This window comes from Delphinapterus leucas, chromosome 11, assembly GCF_059928025.1.
Source record: "Delphinapterus leucas isolate spDelLeu-1000000601 "Yukka" chromosome 11, BTC_Dleu_Yukka2, whole genome shotgun sequence".
NCBI classification, from domain to species: domain Eukaryota; kingdom Metazoa; phylum Chordata; class Mammalia; order Artiodactyla; family Monodontidae; genus Delphinapterus; species Delphinapterus leucas.
Window position 1 is genome coordinate 76,363,576 of NC_143139.1, and position 17,965 is coordinate 76,381,540.

At 43.5% G+C, this 17,965-nt stretch overlaps 1 protein-coding gene across 2 annotated transcripts in view; it reads left to right on the forward strand.

Annotated features, from left to right (window-relative positions):
- The window catches only part of PLXNC1 (plexin C1), a 141,963-nt gene that overhangs the window by 70,860 nt on the left and 53,138 nt on the right, over window positions 1–17,965 (forward strand). Inside the window, exons 10-13 of one of the 2 annotated variants that reach the window (XM_089921132.1) lie at window positions 8,930–9,069; window positions 12,666–12,845; window positions 15,450–15,532; window positions 15,673–15,794. In XM_089921132.1, coding sequence (XP_089777258.1) covers window positions 8,930–9,069; window positions 12,666–12,845; window positions 15,450–15,532; window positions 15,673–15,794 — 525 coding nt within the window. Of the gene's footprint in view, window positions 1–8,929; window positions 9,070–12,665; window positions 12,846–15,449; window positions 15,538–15,672; window positions 15,795–17,965 lie in introns of both variants that reach the window. The other variant, XM_022562399.3, reaches the window with a different exon arrangement.

The window sequence follows — 17,965 nt, forward strand, 5'->3', positions numbered from 1 at the left end:
TCCAGTTTTCCCAAGACTGTTTGTTGAAAAAAACTGTCCTTTCCCGCATTAAATATTCTTGGCACCCTTATCAAAAATCATTTGACTGTATATGCAACAGTTTACTTCTGTGCTATATATCCTATTCCGTTGGTCTATATGTCTGTTCTATTTTGTAATAAGACACTGTTTTGTAATAAGTTTTGAAATCAGAAAGTGTGAGTCCTTCAACTTTGTTCTTCTTTTTCATGATTGTTTTGGGAGAAAAATAATTTATTTTGAGGTAACTGTAGATTCACATGTAGTTGTGAGAAAATAATACAGAGAGACCTCATATATCTTTTACCCAGTTTCCCCCAATAGTAACATCTTGAGAAACAATAGCACAAAATCACAACCAGGATATTGACAGTGACAACAGTCAAGATCCAGAACAGCCCTGTCACCTCAAGTCTCCCCCATGTTGCCTGTCTATAGTCACACCCACTTCCTCCCTCCCACTCTCTATTTCTGACCCCTGGCTACCACTAATCTATTCTCCATTTCTATAATTTTATCATGTCAAAGACTTTAAACAAATGGTATCACCCAGAGGTACCCTTTGGGGATTGGCCTTTTTAACTCAACATAATTCTCTGGAAATTCATCCAGTTCTTTTTTTTTTAATTTTTTAAATTTATTTTACTTTTGGCTGTGTTGGGTCTTCGTTGCTGTGCACGGACTTTCTCTGGTTGTGGCGAGCGGGGGCTACTCTTCGTTGCAGTGCGTGGGCTTCTCATTGCGGTGGCTTCTCTTGTTGCGGAGCACGGGCTCTAGGCACGGAGGCTTTGGTAGTTGTGGTTCGCGGGCTCAGTAGTTATGGCTCGTGGGCTCTAGAGCGCAGGCTCAGTAGCTGTGGTACATGGGCTTAGTTGCTCCGTGGCATGTGGGATCTTCCCAGACCAGGGCTCGAACCCGTGTCCCTTGCATTGGCAGGCAGATTCTTAACCACTGCGCCACCAGGGAAGCCCCATCCAGTTCTGTTATGCATCAATAGTGTCTTCCTTTCTATCGCTAAGTCGTGGTTCAGACAATGACTTTTTACATTTTTATTTTAAAGGGAAAAGTAAGGTCACAGCATCCTGGTTTCCTGTATTGTGTCTTACGGAACCTTTTGACTTTTGACACTATGTGGTTAAAAGAACTGGGGCCACCAAGGGAGCAGGAGGCGGCGGTAATGAACAAAGCCCAGACCTGTCTTCAGTGCTTCTCTGTGAATGACCTTTGTAGAAAGACATCTTTTATTTTTAATTAATTTTCATTGGAGTAGAGTTGATTTACAATGATGTGTTAGTTTCTGCTGTACAACAAATGAATCAGTTATACATATACTTATATCCACTCTTTTTAAAATTCTTTTCCCATATAGGTCATTACAGAGTATTGAGTAGAGTTCCCTGTGCTGTACAGAAGGTCCTTATTTTATATTGGGTTGGCCAAAAGGTTTGTTCGGGTTTTTCTGTAACATCTTACGGAGAACAAAACCTGAACGAACTTTCTGGCCAACCCAATGTATAGCAGTGTGTATATGTCAATCCCAATCTCCCAATTCACCCCCCCGCCCCGCTTTCCCCATTGGTAACCATAGGTTTGTTTTCTACATCTGTGACTCTATTTCTGTTTTGGAAATAGGTTCATTTGTACCATTTTTTAAGATTCCACATATAAGCAATGTCATATTGGAGAAAGACATCGTGTTGATACTGAAATGTTTTCTTTAAATACATGACTCAGTTGAGAAACTCAGTTTTGGTTAATAGGGAGTGGAGTAGTATTTGTCTCCGGAGGGATTTCTCATGCTTTGTGAGACACTGCTGTCTTCTCATTATCATGCGGAATGTGTAAATCCAGGTTTCCAGTTTGATTCTCATGCTGGCCTTGAATGAAGCACTGAACACTCTATTCCTAGCAGAGAAGCATCGAGGGCTTTCATTCAGTGCATCGTCCACATCACATACATACTGAGTGCTTCCTATGTGCCAGGCATGGGGACGCGAAATGTGAATGGTACAGATATAGTCTTGGGCTTCCTGATGCTGAGCTAGGGTTGATTCTCTCTGCAGGTGTTTATCAAGCACCTAGTAGATACCATTACACTGAACTCCGTGGATACCACGAGGGGGGGGCACATATCTTGTCCTCAGTCTCAAGAATCTTATATGTACATGAGCACATAGATAAGAATACAATATAAAAAAATATTAACCTAGGGAAGGTACCAGGCAGTATACAAACCCAGAGAACCTCTCTGTGCCTGGGGCCTTGGCTTAGTCATTCCTGATTATTTAAACCCAGTGCCTGGCAGGTAAAAGCGCTTAATCAGTGTGGTTGGATAAGTCTTTGATGGATGGATGGATGGATTGACACAAGATGGCATTTCAGCCAGTAGTTGAGGGAAGAGACGCATGGAGACAGAGGAGTGGGTCTTCTAAGCAGAGGGGCTAGCACTGCAAAAGCATAGTGGGTCACCAGAAAATTCCAGGGTACCCATTACGGGAGACCCTAAGTGATTCGATTTGGCTGGAGCAGAAGGATGCAGGAAATTATGGGACAAAACAAGATTGAGGGCTTCCCTGGTGGCGCAGTGGTTGAGAGTCCGCCTGCCGATGCAGGGGACACGGGTTTGTGCCCCGGTCCGGGAAGATCCCACATGCCGCGGAGCGGCTGGGCCCGTGAGCCATGGCCGCTGAGCCTGCACGTCCAGAGCTTGTGCTCCGCAATGGGAGAGGCCACAACAGTGAGAGGCCCGCGTACCGCAAAAAAAACACAAGATTGAAATGACCCTGGAGCCTATACCAAGTACAGTGCTCTTCAAGACATTCTTTTTTAGTGCATGAATTTGCTCATCCATGGATGTGGCATTTATGAGAGAGGGTTTCTGGCTCAACCCCTGTTATGCCCTGTTGCCCTCACACTGTTTCATGACCCTATGACCCATCCCTTGACTGTGACCTAAAAGCACGTATTGTCATGTACCAGGGGGCTGCGTTAGGAAAAGCATCACCAGAACAGGGATAATAACTCAAAAATCTACATTTGCCCTTTGGATGGGAAGTATTTTCAGCTGTAAGGGCCAGTCTCTGTCAGAGACGGTTGGCCCTGTTGCCCTGCCCTAACCTCTTTTCCTTCCTTTTCGGAACAATCTTATATCTGGTGCCTCCACCTGCCGAGAGAAGAGGTGGCTGCTCTTCTTTCCTGTTGTCAAGGAAAGGTTGTGGAGATCTATGATATGATGTTGTTCTAATATTTGTTACGCTTATCACCGCCGGGTAGAAATACACCATACAAAACCATGTTCTCCTGCTCTCGGAGAATTCATGTTCTTTCTCTTCCTTGTGACTTCTCTTCCTCCGTCACTTTTGATTGCATTTTAACTTCTCACAAGCAATCCAAATCACCTCTTTCAGGGTCCTTGCCTTGAAAATGAAATCAACTTTATTATGTACCTTGTTGAGTAGCTTCTGTGGGCCTAGCTCTGTGCTGGGTGCCGTGGGGTTCATGGCCAATTGCTCCTTTATTCACTCATTCGTTCATTCATTCATTCATTCAAAAAGTGTTTATTAAACACCTACTATGTGCTGGGCAGGTAGGCAAAGTGTGTGCCCTTTGGAGTTTGCGTTGTAGAACTTACAGTATTTTAAGGGAAGTAAGATTCATTTTCATGAAGCATCTGAGTGTGCACAGCAGAAAAAGTTATGCACAGGAATTCCAGAATGTGCTAAATTGAGTAGCGGTGACCTGTATTTGTGCAGCCTATGCTATATCCTGAGCTCAAAGTGCCTCTTTATTTGAGCCTCACAATGGACCTGTTTTTCCCATTTGATAGACAAATGTTGACTTGCACAGGGTCAGTAGGTAGTAAATGATAGACATGAGATTTGAACCCAGGCAATCTGACTCCAGGGCCCACAGCTTTAATCACTGCTCTACATTGTGTGACCTCAGTGTAATATTGATGATAGAAGTCAGTCTGGAAGGGACTTCTTCTCTTGGCATTAGGCTGGCACGGCCTGCCCCATCCATGGCCTGGGCAGGCTGTCAGGGGGGTGCATTCGCATTGAAGCCTTGGGACGAGGGGGTAGGCTGGGGCACAGTCAGCGTGAAGAAGTTGGACCCAGGCAAGGCTGGCATCTTTTCCAAGATGGGGAGAGCAGAAGAGCCTTCAGATGGGAAACTGAGGCCTTCAGGAGAGGGGAATGGCAAGAGTCTCACGGTGAAGTTGAAACTCAGCAAGGGGGTGGGGTTTGAGTGGTGGGGTCTCTGCTAGAGGGGAGACGCTACCCTCCCTGGTCACAGAGTCCTGGGCACCCCGTCCGGGTCTCAGGAGTCCCATTCGGGAAGTTCAGTGACGAAGAGTAACTACTTTATAAACTGGCCTCGGCAGCCTCACCTTCAAGTCCCCCAGGTCACAGAAGCAAGCCTTAATCTCTCTGCACAGGGCCTTGGTCTGTCACCTTCTTAGAAGTCTCCAGGTCCATCTCAGTTGGCATTCTAACTCTTGACAATTCCTGGGACCAAGTTACATTCCAGTCTCCCAAGGACCTGTCCCAGGGGCCCCCACCAAGGGGCATTCACCTGGGGGCCGAGCAGTGGATGGACACAACCTTTTCGTTCTATTTAACGCTTTCATTTTTCCTCGGCGGGATTGTATTTTGCTGTTTTCTTTCCACGTCTCACCTCCTTTTACACTTTACCATCTCCACTGCTGGTTACCACTCTTCTCAATTTATACATTTCATTAATATATTACTTCCATCCTTTTTGGTCATTAATAAAGATGTTAAATAATTCTGAACCGAATACCCCTGTAGGGCCCTACAGGACACTTTCCTTTAATTAGTTGTGCTACCTTTCATCTCTCTAATGTCCTTTGGTTTCAGATTTCCAGCTGGTTTTGAATTCATGTGACTTTTTATCGGTCCCTTTTGAACTAATTTCGCAAGTGAAAATCTGAGAGATGTTTTACTGAGTGTTGATTCAGGTCCAGGGCTATAGAGAGCTTTGCTATATTCCGATTTTTTTTTTTAAGAAACAGAATAAGAGAGTACAATTTGGTCTTAATAAACTGAGCCTTCCTAATGTACCTCTTTCCGAGGTACATTCTTTTCAATCATCGTGGTAGTTTCTCCATTAATGTCATGGTAATTTGAATTGTGTTGACGTCAGACTTCACAAAAAGTGCTCTTACTGTCAGGAGTAATCCTCTTAGACCTTTCCAAAGATAACTAGTTCTTAGTGGTTGTGCTATTTCCAGTGTCTTATAATGACTTTGTTTTTTAAAAATAAATAAAAATAACTGGCTATTCTGTAATTACCTAGTTAGCCAGTTTCTAATGTGCTTTTTTATACCAAACAGGGAGTGATTTAAACTTGTGAGCAACCAGAGCTCATAGTATTTTATGAAATGATTTTAAATTGTGCAGCCGTTTAAAAATAACTCTTAAGTCTTTAAAATGTAACTGACAGGAAGTGGACTATTCTGAGGTTAATTGCTGGGCAACTCAGGGCGATAAGGGTTACAGCCAATGGTATTTTGATTTGATAAATAAATGGAAATCCTCGGACATAGGATGAGGGAGGAATTTCACTGTAGGGCTGTAAGGAATTATCTCTTTGCATCAAGCTAGATTATGTTTTTAATTTAACCCCTTGTATGTGTCAGCTTATGGGACCTGCTACTTCATTTCGGGTTGTGAATTAATTTTTGATTAAAATACAGAAATAGATCTAAAATGTTGAGTGTGTGGAGAGATCATTCTTGGCCTTTTGTCTGTAATAGATTTTTAAAGGATATTTATCAGTAAAAATAGAAAATGTTTTATTCCTAAGACTTGTTGTAGCCAGGTAGTACAGCCATATAAGAACCCTGTTTGTTTGTTTTTTTTTCTCCTTGTATACCTGTGCTGTTTATTTAATGAGATCCTCTTGGTAGCTCTTTAATGCACTTATTAAGATTAAAAGAGGTTCTCCAAGCAAGCAAAGGACAACTAATCTGACCCTCTTTGCAAGCAGACAAGAAGCATCCGCTTTCATGAGATAGGTCAGGGCTGGATCCCATCCTAGACAGCCAGTGGAAACTTCTCGAAACAATAAGGTTTTAAAACCAAATCCTTTTGAAGTAGCTGTCTCTACCCAAGAGGAAATAAAAAGTTAATGAGGCGTGGGGCTTCCCTGGTGGTGCAGTGGTTAGGAATCCGCCTGCCAATGCAGGGGACACAGGTTAGAGCCCTGGTCTGGGAAGATCCCACATGCCGCAGAGCAACTAAGCCCGTGTGCCACAACTACTGAGCCTGGGCTCTAGAGCCTGCGAGCCACAACTACTGAGCCCACGTGCCACAACTACTGAAGCCCATGAGCCTAGAGCCCGTGCTCCGCAACGAGAAGCCACTGCAGTTAGAAGCCCACGCACCTCAACAAAGAGTAGCCCCCGCTCGCCGCAACTAGAGAAAGCCCACGTGCAGCAACAAAGACCCAACACAGCCAAAAATACATAAATTAAATAAATAAATTTATTTTTAAAAAGTTAATGAGATGACGTGGCGGGTCCTCTGATGGTATTTGTAGAGCTGTTTAAGGAGCAAAATATAATCCCCTTTAGAAAATCTGTTTTAGGTTAGTTATAAGGCTCTCTTTAGCCTCTCATGAGAGCAAAGAAGTAGCATTTACTGGGCATGTTTGAAATTTTGCGTGAGCAGACATCAACAGTCTAAGAAGTGAGAAGGGCTATCTTCAAAGAAACCTGAGAATCATAGCTGACTTGGATATAAATGGGAGTCTGCATTGAGGTTTAACATAAAGCCTCTTGCCTCCCTAAGAAGACAGTGGATCCTCTAGTACAGGGGTTGGCAAGATTTTTTTCTTCAAAGAGCCAGACAGTTAATATTTTAGGCTTTGCAAACCACATGATCTCTGTCGCAGAGACTCAGCTCTGCCGTTGTAGTACAAAAGCAGTGACAGACAGTGCATAAATGACGGGCGTGGCTCTGTTCCAAAAAAACTTTATTTATGGACACTGAAATTTGAATTTCATGTGTTTACACATGTCATGGAATATTATTCTTCTTTTGACAGTTTTTTCATAGGCTGTACAAGAACGAGCAACGGACTGAATTTGATTTGCTCCAGGCAAATCCAGGAGTTTGCCCACCCCTGATCTAGTGCACGCAGAGGTTGTGTGTCCTCCACAACACCTAGCGCTGTCCTAGGGATCCTGTAGGTGTTTAACAAATACCTGTTCACTTAGCTGTCATCGTGTCAGAGCAAAGAATAAGCCTTTTGCTATCCAACACACACTTGGCATTTGCAAGGGATTTATCTTGAAGTCTTCGCTAATCCCCCCCATTCCAAGTACCACTCTTGCAGATAATTTCCCCCATAAAATGCAGTCAACTCTAACACCATAATTAAAGTGACCCTTTCGGGCCCTTCGTGATTCTATAAATACGGGGCTCAAGTCCTTTACTAAAGTGATTAAAATAAATTCTGCCACTGAAATCAATTCTCTGTCGTATTACATCATTACTGTGATGACATAAACAGTGAATTTACCTCAATCTGCAAAACCGATCCATAGTGATAATGAGTGATGGTGACTGCTTTACCATATAGCACCTGGGTTTCTCAAGGAACAGAATGATAAAACATCCTTTCAGCAGGATGGGCAGCCCCAGCCGTGCAGCAAGTCTGTCGTGATGAGCATTATACATACAAAGGAGCAAAGGACCCTGGGCTGCTTGAAGAAGCAGGTGGTAGGCAGGTGCTGGATGTGACTAAAGCTCCCCCAGTGCCTTAAGTGGCTTCCTCCTAGACTTTATCCTCTAAGTGGATACACTCTGTGTTTATGATTTAAGCCAAATTTCACATGATTAAGCATCTCTGGACCTGGGGGTCATTTTCAAATATCAAGAGTGTGAGTATGAAAATTCACTCATGCTAAAGATCTGCTGAGCTTTATATTGGCTAGAATCTTAGAATCTTGTCCTGTTTGGTCCATATTGTAGAAGAACATAGACTTTCTGGAAATGGTCTACAAAACAACTACTAAATGATCAGAAAGATAGACAGTGGTATCTGTAGAGAAAAGTGAAAGAAATCAGGATTGTTTTGTCTTTGAAAGGGAAAATGATTCTTGCCATCAAATAGAGGGCTTTTTAAAAAGGAGAATTTGATTAAACGTTGCAAATAGAGAAGTAAGGTGCATAAATCTACATGAGATGGGGCCCCAGTTATGAGGGATCCCAAGGGAGACTTTCTTGGTAAAGAAAGGCCTGATAAAGCTTGTAATGGGTACCAAAGAGAAGATGGTATCTGCAAACCGTAGAATGGAAATGGTTGGCCCCAGTGGTTTAGGCATGCAACTACTTGATATTAGGTGACTTAGGTTGATTTCTTGAGATTTTTTTTTTCGCTGCAGTATACTCCTTGATTCAAATAGCCTACTGAAACAAACAAAAACTAGGAACTGCGTTCTTGGGAATTAAATTTATCCAGAATGACATTTATTCCAACTTAGTGATGAGTCTGGTGCTGACTTACAGTCAGTGGACTGCTCGTCTTCCCCTTCATTTTTTGCTATGTTGTGAGCCTGCAGAGGCTGGAAGGCAGCGAGCATTTTTGAGACTCTAGTGATAGCTCACTCTTCAGACAGAATGTCAGACTCTTCAACTGTATTTTCAACTGTCTTGTGAGACAAAGACTAATTGGTTTGACCTCATGCTGTCGCATGTTGAGAGACATGAGTCTTCAGCCCTCTCCCTTGAATTCACTGATTTCATTAAACACTGTCTGCTTGTGTTTGCAAAATGTTGTAATTTCCCAGTGATTTCTTCGAACTGCAGCACATAAACAGATTTTTTCAAACAGTGCCATTTCTTAGCTTTGATCTTGTGTTTGAATCTTTTCCTTCCAATAGGTCTTCTACATTAAGTCCATTGAGCCACAGAAAATATCAACCTTAGGGAAAAGTAATGTGATCGTCACGGGAGCAAACTTTACCCAGGCATCGAATATCACAATGATCCTGAAAGGAACCAGTACTTGTGATAAGGATGTGTGAGTTGAAATATGAGTAATTTATTCTTCGTAAAGTAGTGAAAAGCTAAAACTTACATCAAAGGAATAGCACTGTGATTAGAATCTTTATATAGTTAATTTATTTCCATGTGCCAATTTGAGGCAATTAGTCTGCATATTTGATATAACATAATTTCAATAAGTGAAATAATTTAAGCACCACATTTAAAGTTAATTGTGGGAGAATCTGTCCCATGTTACCCCAAAAATCTCAGTATACGATAATTCCAGGATGTCGCCTCTTGGGGTCTTGTTTTGTTTTCATGAACAAAATCAAGTGATTTAAGTAGCAAACATCATTTTGAAGATGATCCACTTAGAAAAATAGTTGAGCACTTTGGAATTTTACAGGAAAATAGGACCACACTTTCAATGTATTACAGTTGAAAAAAAGAAATTTTCTGATTCATTGTATTCTTTTTATTTTTATTTTATTTTTATTTATTTTTTATATTTTTGTGTTACGCGCGCCTCTCACTGTTGTGGCCTCTCCCGTTGCGGAGCACAGGCTCCGGACACGCAGGCTCAGCGGCCATGGCTCACGGGCCCAGCCGCTCCACGGCATGTGGGGTCTTCCCGGACCGGGGCACGAACCCGTGTCCCCTGCATCGGCAGGCGGACTCTCAACCACTACGCCCCCAGGGAAGCCCCCATTGTATTCTTTTTAGCCTTCTCTTTATTGGATTGGTTTCAGGCTCGAATAATAACTCAGTGGAACATACATTAATTTGAAAAAGAAGAAGGAAAACAAAACACCCCAACACAAATATCTGGTCAATGTACCATTTGAACATCATTATTTCTATGATCTCTTTCCCCTAACACATCCTTTCAATGAAACTTTGAGAGAAGAAAATCTCAGTATTTCAGTAACACTCTTGTGCAAATGCTACCCCACAAAAAGAGAGAAAATAATAATAACATAATAGGGCTTCCCTGGTGGCGCAGTGGTTGAGAGTCCGCCTGCCGATGCAGGGGACACGGGTTCGTGCCCCGGTCCGGGAAGATCCCACATGCCGCGGAGCGGCTGGGCCCGTGAGCCATGGCCGCTGAGCCTGCGCGTCCGGAGCCCGTGCTCCGCAACGGGAGAGGCCACAACAGTGAGAGGCCCGCGTACCGCAAAAAAAAAATTAATAATAATAACATAATAGATAATTTGAGTTTTCTGCTTGTTAGTGTTTATAATTGCGAGCTAAGTTGAAGTAAAAGATGTTGCCGTCTACGTGAAGTGTAATACTGACTTTGTTCTCATCGTGGGAACGCGCTGAAGACAATCCACTGAAGCGTGGTGTTTTGGTTCTTAACTACTGAAACAGATTTGTACAGTGTTTGAATCTGCCACACTTATTTACTGAGTTTTCTGTTTTAATTCATTGGCTGCATTTAACTGCCATCCCCTTCCCCTCCTAGCAGTAAATTTGGGATGTCTGTCATTTTGATGGGAAAAGCTGCTCACTGGGGGCTCTGTTCTGTTCTGCTGTTTACCAGAATTATCAAGCACACATTAGTGGCTGTATCTATGCAACCCAGGTATTTTTGTACCACTTATCCTGGCTAAATACCCCCCTGCAAAAATCTTTCATTTTGTGTAGCAAAATCTGTGAAGTTAGACACCTGTGTGTTCACTGAAAGGCAATCAAATTCACTGGAAAATAAGTCGTTTTTCCTAGCATTACCGTGTTTCTGACTGTTTATGCTCTCATTCCAATTCCGAATGTGTCTTGAGATACTGCAGTTATTAAATTAAATGACTAAGAGAGACCTTTCTGCATGTAGCATTTCAGTAACCACATCTGTGTGGTGAACCCAAGTTCATGAGCAGTAAACATAATACCCAGTTAATCCTATATCTGAGTTCATGCCATAATCCTAAAACTCTTTTATTATGGTATTTTTTAATGCCTAATTACTCTGAAGAGAAAAATATAAGATAGTAGTGGAAGGACCCATATTTCTGCCTCCTTCAAAAATTGATAAATAAGTGTGAATATTAATGATCAGCCATTTTACAATGAATTTCCTAGAGCTTTGCTCTGAATATAAAATCTTAGAATGTAAATTTGAGGTGGTATAAGTACAAACCGACTCAAATTTTTTTGAATTTGCCTTATTGTTAGAATCTATTATTACTACTTAAAGGCTATGTGCATTAAAGTAGATAATCATGCACGTAGCCTTTAAGTAATAATAATAGATTCTCACGTGGCATAATTATACTGAGCATTATTCAGACAGAACCCCATCTTCATGACTTGCGCTTTAGAGGCTCATTGTAGACGGGATGTACAGAGGAAGCTGCAGGTTACAGAGGGGATGTTGTAGAAGGCTTTGTTTTGACTGCTGAAAGGTGTTGAGGGCACACTCTGCAGATTTCAGGAGCACCTAGGACAGTCCCAGCTAAATTCCAGTCTGGAGCTCCTCGGGAGGCAGCTTGGTTCTGATGCTGATCGATTCTGAGACCCCTGGGCTCTTGGCATGGACTTTAGGACTTTAGTTTTGCGCCGTCTGCTCTTTGAACAGCAGAATCCCCATCTCTGCCTGGGGTTGGGTTCTACCACGCCCCTGCCCCAGTGCTTGACTGGGCCTTCTCTTTTTTCAAGCTTTTCATCATGGAAATTTCCAATCATACACAAGAGAAAAGAGTGTAACGAACCTCTCTGTACCCTTCCTCCAGTTTCAAAACTTAACATTCTGCCAATTTTGTTTCATCTATCTCCTCCGTATTTTTGGAAGTGAAGGAAGGATGGCGGCTGGAGTTTTTAAAAGCATGTCCCAGGACTTCCCTGGTGGCGCAGTGGTTAAGAATCCACCTGCCAATGCAGGGGACACGGGTTCGAGCCCTGGTCCGGGAAGATCCCACATGCCGTGGAGCAACTAAGCCCGTGCGCCACAACTACTGAGCCTGCGCTCTACAGCCCATGAGCCACAACTACTGAGCCCGCGTGCCACAACTATTAAAGCCCGCATGCCTAGAGCCCATGCTCCGCAACAAGAGAAGCCACCGCAATGAGAAGTCCGCGCACCGCAATGAAGAGTAGCCCCCGCTCGCCGCAGCTAGAGAAAGCCCATGCGCAGTGATGAAGACCCAATGCAGCCAAAAATAAATAAATAAATTTTTAAAAATTAAAAAAAAAAAAAAGTAAAAGCATATCCCAGGATATCTCACCATATTCTTTCACTCATAAGTACAATACTTCAGTATATATGTCTAACATATAGCCTTAGCCTTAGCATACTCAACAAAATTAATGACAGTTCCTTAGTATACTTTAATACCTAGTCCACGTTCCACTTTCTATTAGGGCTTCTTAAAGGCAATGGTTACGTTTCCTTCTTTCCCCACTTCTAAGCGAAATGCAAATAAAAACATAAAAATGCACAAAAGAAAGAGGAACCCAGCCCCCAGATAATACCCATACTGAGTAAGTGGACCCTGACTAATTGGGAGTTGCCTGCGGCTGTTCCGATAGTTTGGGAGCTGTTGTAGTTCAAGTGAAATTCATATCCTGTCCCCTTGGGTAATCAATTGTGCTAAGGTCCGTGTCATTGAAGAGTTCTTTTCTACTCCTTTCTAGGATACAGGTTAGCCACGTGCTAAATGACACCCATATGAAATTCTCTCTTCCATCAAGCCGAAAAGAAATGAAGGATGTGTGTATCCAGTTCGACGGCGGGAGCTGTCCTTCGGTGGGATACTTGTCTTATATCGCTCTGCCCCTCTGTTCCCTCATATATCCTGCTACCACCTGGATCAGGTACTTTCTAGAGCATATTTTTCTCTTGTTGTGGTTAACAAGGTCATATGCATAAAGATCATGGATTTCACGCAAATAAATATAGAAATAATCGTCATATCTAAATTCTCCTCACAGAATTTCCTCTGTAGGATTTATTCTTAGAAAACAAAGGTATACCTGATAAGCAGCTTGCTTTCCGTCGTCACAGTAAACGCTGTGAGTACATCTTGTTTTACTCTTAGCTGTGGCTGCCGGGAAACTCACAGCTAAAATGTTTGCTCAGACTCTGGTTTATGTTCAGATCGTATTAAACCTTATGCATTTGAAAATTTTTGTTCAATTATAGTAACTAAACCTAGGTTTCTGTTACAAATACATAACCCTCTTCATTACATTTCATTCCTGCCTATGACACAAAGCTTCTTCTTTCTTACATCTTTCAGTTTGTAACCTTTAGAGTAAGCTGTTTTGAATGATTTGAGGAAATATTGGGAGCTATCTAAATGCAAAGCAGTATCTACATTTCAAAGATATTCCCTAAGTGAGAGATGGAAATTCCAAAGAAACTCTTTTCAGGTGACTCTTACATTAAGAAAAAAGAAAAACAAAAAAACCTCCCCCTTAGCTGAATTTAAATTCACATTCAGATTTTAGAATATAACCCTAAAGATAGTTTCTCCACCTAACACAGCATGAAGCTAACTTTCAAAGTACTGTCTAGGTGAAACTACAGATGCAGCTTTGTTTTAAAAAAAAAAAAAGAAAAAGAAGAAAATCACTTCTGATATTCCTATTTAAGATGAAGTGAGAGGTGGATGTATTAGGCTGCTAGGGCTGCCATAACAAAGAGCCACAGACTGGATGGCTAAATAACAGAAATGTATTGCATCAAATTTCTGGAAGCTAGAAGTCCAAGATCAAGGCGCTTTCAGGCTTAATTTATTCTGAGGCCTCTCTCCTAGGCTGGTAGAGGGCCATCCTCTGTCTATGCCTTCACAATGGTCCTCTCTCTGTGCTTGTCTGTGTCCTAATCTTTTTTTTATAAGGACACCTGTCGTATTGGATTAGGGCACACCCTAATGACCTCATTTAACCTTACTTACCTCTTTCAGGGTCCTATCTCCATATACAGTCACATGCTGAGGTACTGGGTGTTGGGACTTCAATTCTGCCGGTAATAGTGGCATGAGGAAAGCTGAAATGTCCAAACCAACGCTCTAGCATGGCACTCTCTGCCGTGGGTCTCAATCCTTCCTATAAATAAAAGCAAACATTGACGCGGCACTCCCCACGTGCCTGGTGTGTCGGATCTGTTGACTCGGAAATCCTCACAGGCCTAAGGGGTCCGCTATGAGTAGCCCTTTTTGCCAGTGAGGAAACGGAGGTGGGGAGCATTCAGACAGCTTGCAGGCTCGGGGCAGTCTGGCCCAGGGTGCTGTGCTCTGAGCCACCAGTGTTCTCCTTTGTTGTAAAATAAGAGGATTCTTTGTTGTGGCCTCTCCCGTTGCGGAGCACAGGCTCCGGCCGCGCAGGCTCAGCGGCCATGGCTCACGGGCCCAGCCGCTCCGCGGCATGTGGGATCCTCCCGGACCGGGGCACGAACCCGCGTCCCCTGCATCGGCAGGCGGACTCTCAACCACTGCGCCACCAGGGAAGCCCAATATGAGGATTCTTAATGTCCAGTCACCTGTGACATTCTGAGCCCGTGTCTCTTGGCAGAACATGGCTCTGCAGTCTGACCGGTGGTGGAGCACACTTGGCCTGGTTTTCTAGTAATGGTGACAGGCTGGCGTGAGGCCAGCTCAGCTCTTCCCCCTTGTGGCTGGAAGGTTCAGGGCTTAATGTCGTCCCTCTGCCCTACACAAATTGGCCTGCTCGTGCCCACCTCCTGGTCTTGTCATCATGGGCTCGGCTGGCCGATGGAGCTGACCTTCCAGGCTCCTGTCCCCTGGAATGAGTGTCTTAGTGACCTGTGTGAACGGGAAAGGGTGGCCAGAGCTGTGGACAGCTGTTTGTTTCACATCTAATGACCACTTTGCTTAAATGCAATTATGTGCTAAGAATATGTGAAATTATTTGGCTTAGTTTCAGAGAGATAGGACATAACCGTTATCTATGTGGTTTACCAAATAGGAATTTAGACTTGTAATGTCATTTATAATTTTACCTTGTCCAAAGTATTCCCTGTCTCCCTACATAAAATATAATCGGTAGGTTGGGAGTTTGATTTTGAAAGCTGTTAGATTGAAGTCTTCATGTAGATTAAACAGTAATCAAACAAAATTCTATTTAGTGAAATCTTTTCCAGGTACAGCTGATGATCTAATTATACGTGGAAACATGACACAGCAAAACTCAAAATTCTATACAAGAATTTGGACATTTTCTTAGAATAAAAACAGGATCCAACCTGAATTTTTATATTTATGTATCTTAAAAACTATCGGTATTATGAAAAGCCTTTTAAAGCTGTCGTGCGTTTGAAATTAAAATTTATTAATTTGCTCTCAAACATGACTGAGTTTAATATTGAGTATGAATAAATTGATGGTTTTATTCATAAATGCAAAATGCCTGTGTGTTTAATCTGTGAAACTCCTCTCATTGCTTTTTTCCTTGCAGTGGTGGTCAAAATATAACCATCATGGGTCGAAATTTTGATGTAATTGACAACTTAATCATTTCACACGAGCTAAAAGGAAACATAAATGTAAGTCTTCAGCTGCTTTGTAATAATAGTTATTTTCAAGGATGATTTTGTTTTCATCACACTCAGATATGTTGGGGGATATTTTTTGTTCCTGTGCCTTTGTGCTATCATAAGCTTTTACCTGTTGCATGATCTATAATAAATACCATCTGTACTATAATGGAAATAATAAGACCTCAGACTTGGAGTTGAGAGTTTCGAGGTGTGGCACAGAGGGAAGAGAGGTGATACGACAAGACCTGCCGTCTCCTCCCTGTGTAATAAGTCACCTTGATGAGACAGTGTTTGTGAGTACGTGTGAGAATGCCTTGTGAGTGGCTGAGGTGTGATGGAAGGAAGAGCATTCCTGTGAAGAGTAGGTGGTAGTGGTCCCACCACACAGAGCACGCTGTGGTTCAGAGGTGAGGTGACCTGTGGAAGTCCCAGAGATGCTGTCATGTGCTTCTCCTTCTCTTGCCCTTGTCTCTTTGACCTGGTTTGGTGCCTTCCTTCTGACCTCACCTCCTCTTGCCTTTCCTGTCCCCGCACAGGGGTCTGGCCCTCAGCCCCATTTAGTTCTTAGCCCAACACGAGTCACACACGGGCCTCGTCATGGGAAATGATGAACTTCAGAGACAAGCCGGGGCCTCTGAGTGCACTTCTAGGCTCTTCTCGAAGGCTCTCCCCATTCTCTCTTCCCCTTTCTGTCCCTCCTTCATGAGAGATGTGAAGGTAACAGCCTCTCTGAGGCCCAGCCAGACCACTGCCTGCCAAAGCTGGCAGGCATGTTAGTGGCCACAGACCCGGCCTCCGCTTGGAACCAGTGTGGCTTCAGGTCTAGGTCCAGGAGGCCTTCCTAAGTCCTCCTAGAGCCTTGTCATACACATGTCCGAGTCCTGACACCCTTCAGAGCCAGTTCCAAGCCTCATGTTGTATCTGATTCCAGGCCCCATCTCCATGATGTCAACACACCCTGTTGAGTGGTTCGTAGAGATTGACCCTCTTACCAGAGGCATTGCCTGCATTTGTGAGTGAACTTGCTCTCCCTCCCCAGTGCTGTCCCAATATCAAGTAGAATTCACTGAGCACCTACTGTGGGCCAAACATTTTCCTGGCTGCAGGGACAAAAGGTAAAATAGAGAGTCACACTGCCTTCACCGAGGGAGACGGGTAATCTACACTGGGATGGAAAGCTGAGCGCACAGGCCGTGTTGAAGTTCTAGGTCCTCTGATTCCCTTCCAGCTCAGATACCCCACTGTGTGTTTCCACATGAAAGAGAAATTAAACTAGAGCAGATTTCAGCATGTCTGTGGAGTGGAGCGGTATGGGTAGGACTTGAGCAGGTAGAAGCAGGGGGGCAGAGGAGACAGTTACTCACAGGCCCCTGATGGGAATATCGGTGAGTCCTGCTCTGCTGGAGCCGAGAGGATGGGTCGGGAATGAGCCAGAGGGACGGCTGCAAAGCCATGCTGGGCCGGAAGAGAGGATCAGACTGAAAAGTCTGCCCTTAACTCTGTAGGCAGTGGGGAGGGATTGAAGATCTTTGAGCAGGGAGTGACGTGAGGATAGGTACCCTTGATGGTGATGATTTTGGCGATGGTGCATAGGATCATATGGAGAGGCAGTAACTGAAAAAAAGCCTGGGAGACCCATAAGGATGCTCTTGCAGGTATCTAGGGATGGTGGGGAGATGACGGGTCATCTTTGTAGCATGGTCGTTAGAAGGAGAATGTGAACGACATCCTGGGAGTGGGAGCACAAAGGAAGAAGAAAAGAGTGCCTGAGATGGAATCTTGCAGAACAGCTTAATTTTAAGGAGTGAAAGAAAACAAGATGGCCAGTGAAGGTGGCCAAGAAGTTGCTCAGAAACTAGAGAAAAAGAGCATTTCGGGTGACACTGGTATGGAAATTTAGAGGGTAGAGAATAATGAGGTTAGGGTCACCCTATCACCAGGAATCTTTCTAGAAGGCGTCTTCAGCAAAAAGCCAGCCTGCTGGGGTTACGGCTGTTGAGAGGGCTGAGGCAGTGGGTTTTGTGGTTTTCTTCATGTCGCCAGAGATGTGAATGAGAGATTCAGGGCAGTCGTTTGGAAAGGCGTTAAGGTGAAGGGAGGTTTTGCTTGTCCACATCTCAGTGCTTTGCATCAGATTTTCCCACCTGTTGCTTCTTCCTACCCCCTTTTTAAAATTCCAACATTAGTTAGACAGCAAATAACAAAGAGGAAAAATCCCCACCTGGCAAATTTCCTTTTAGGAGTCTTAGCTACTCTTCTTTAGAACGTTTGCCAACCGCCCCTCTCCCAGCAGCTTTCTCTGCCCAACTGCCTGCACACCTGAAAATGACGGTATCTGCGTTCGCTTGTTTGTTTTAAATAAGCCTGTAAAGTGGGCCACCCTTTCTGCGTGGTTTCCCATCTTCATGCTCCTTCTTTCATGGGAGCCGTGTTG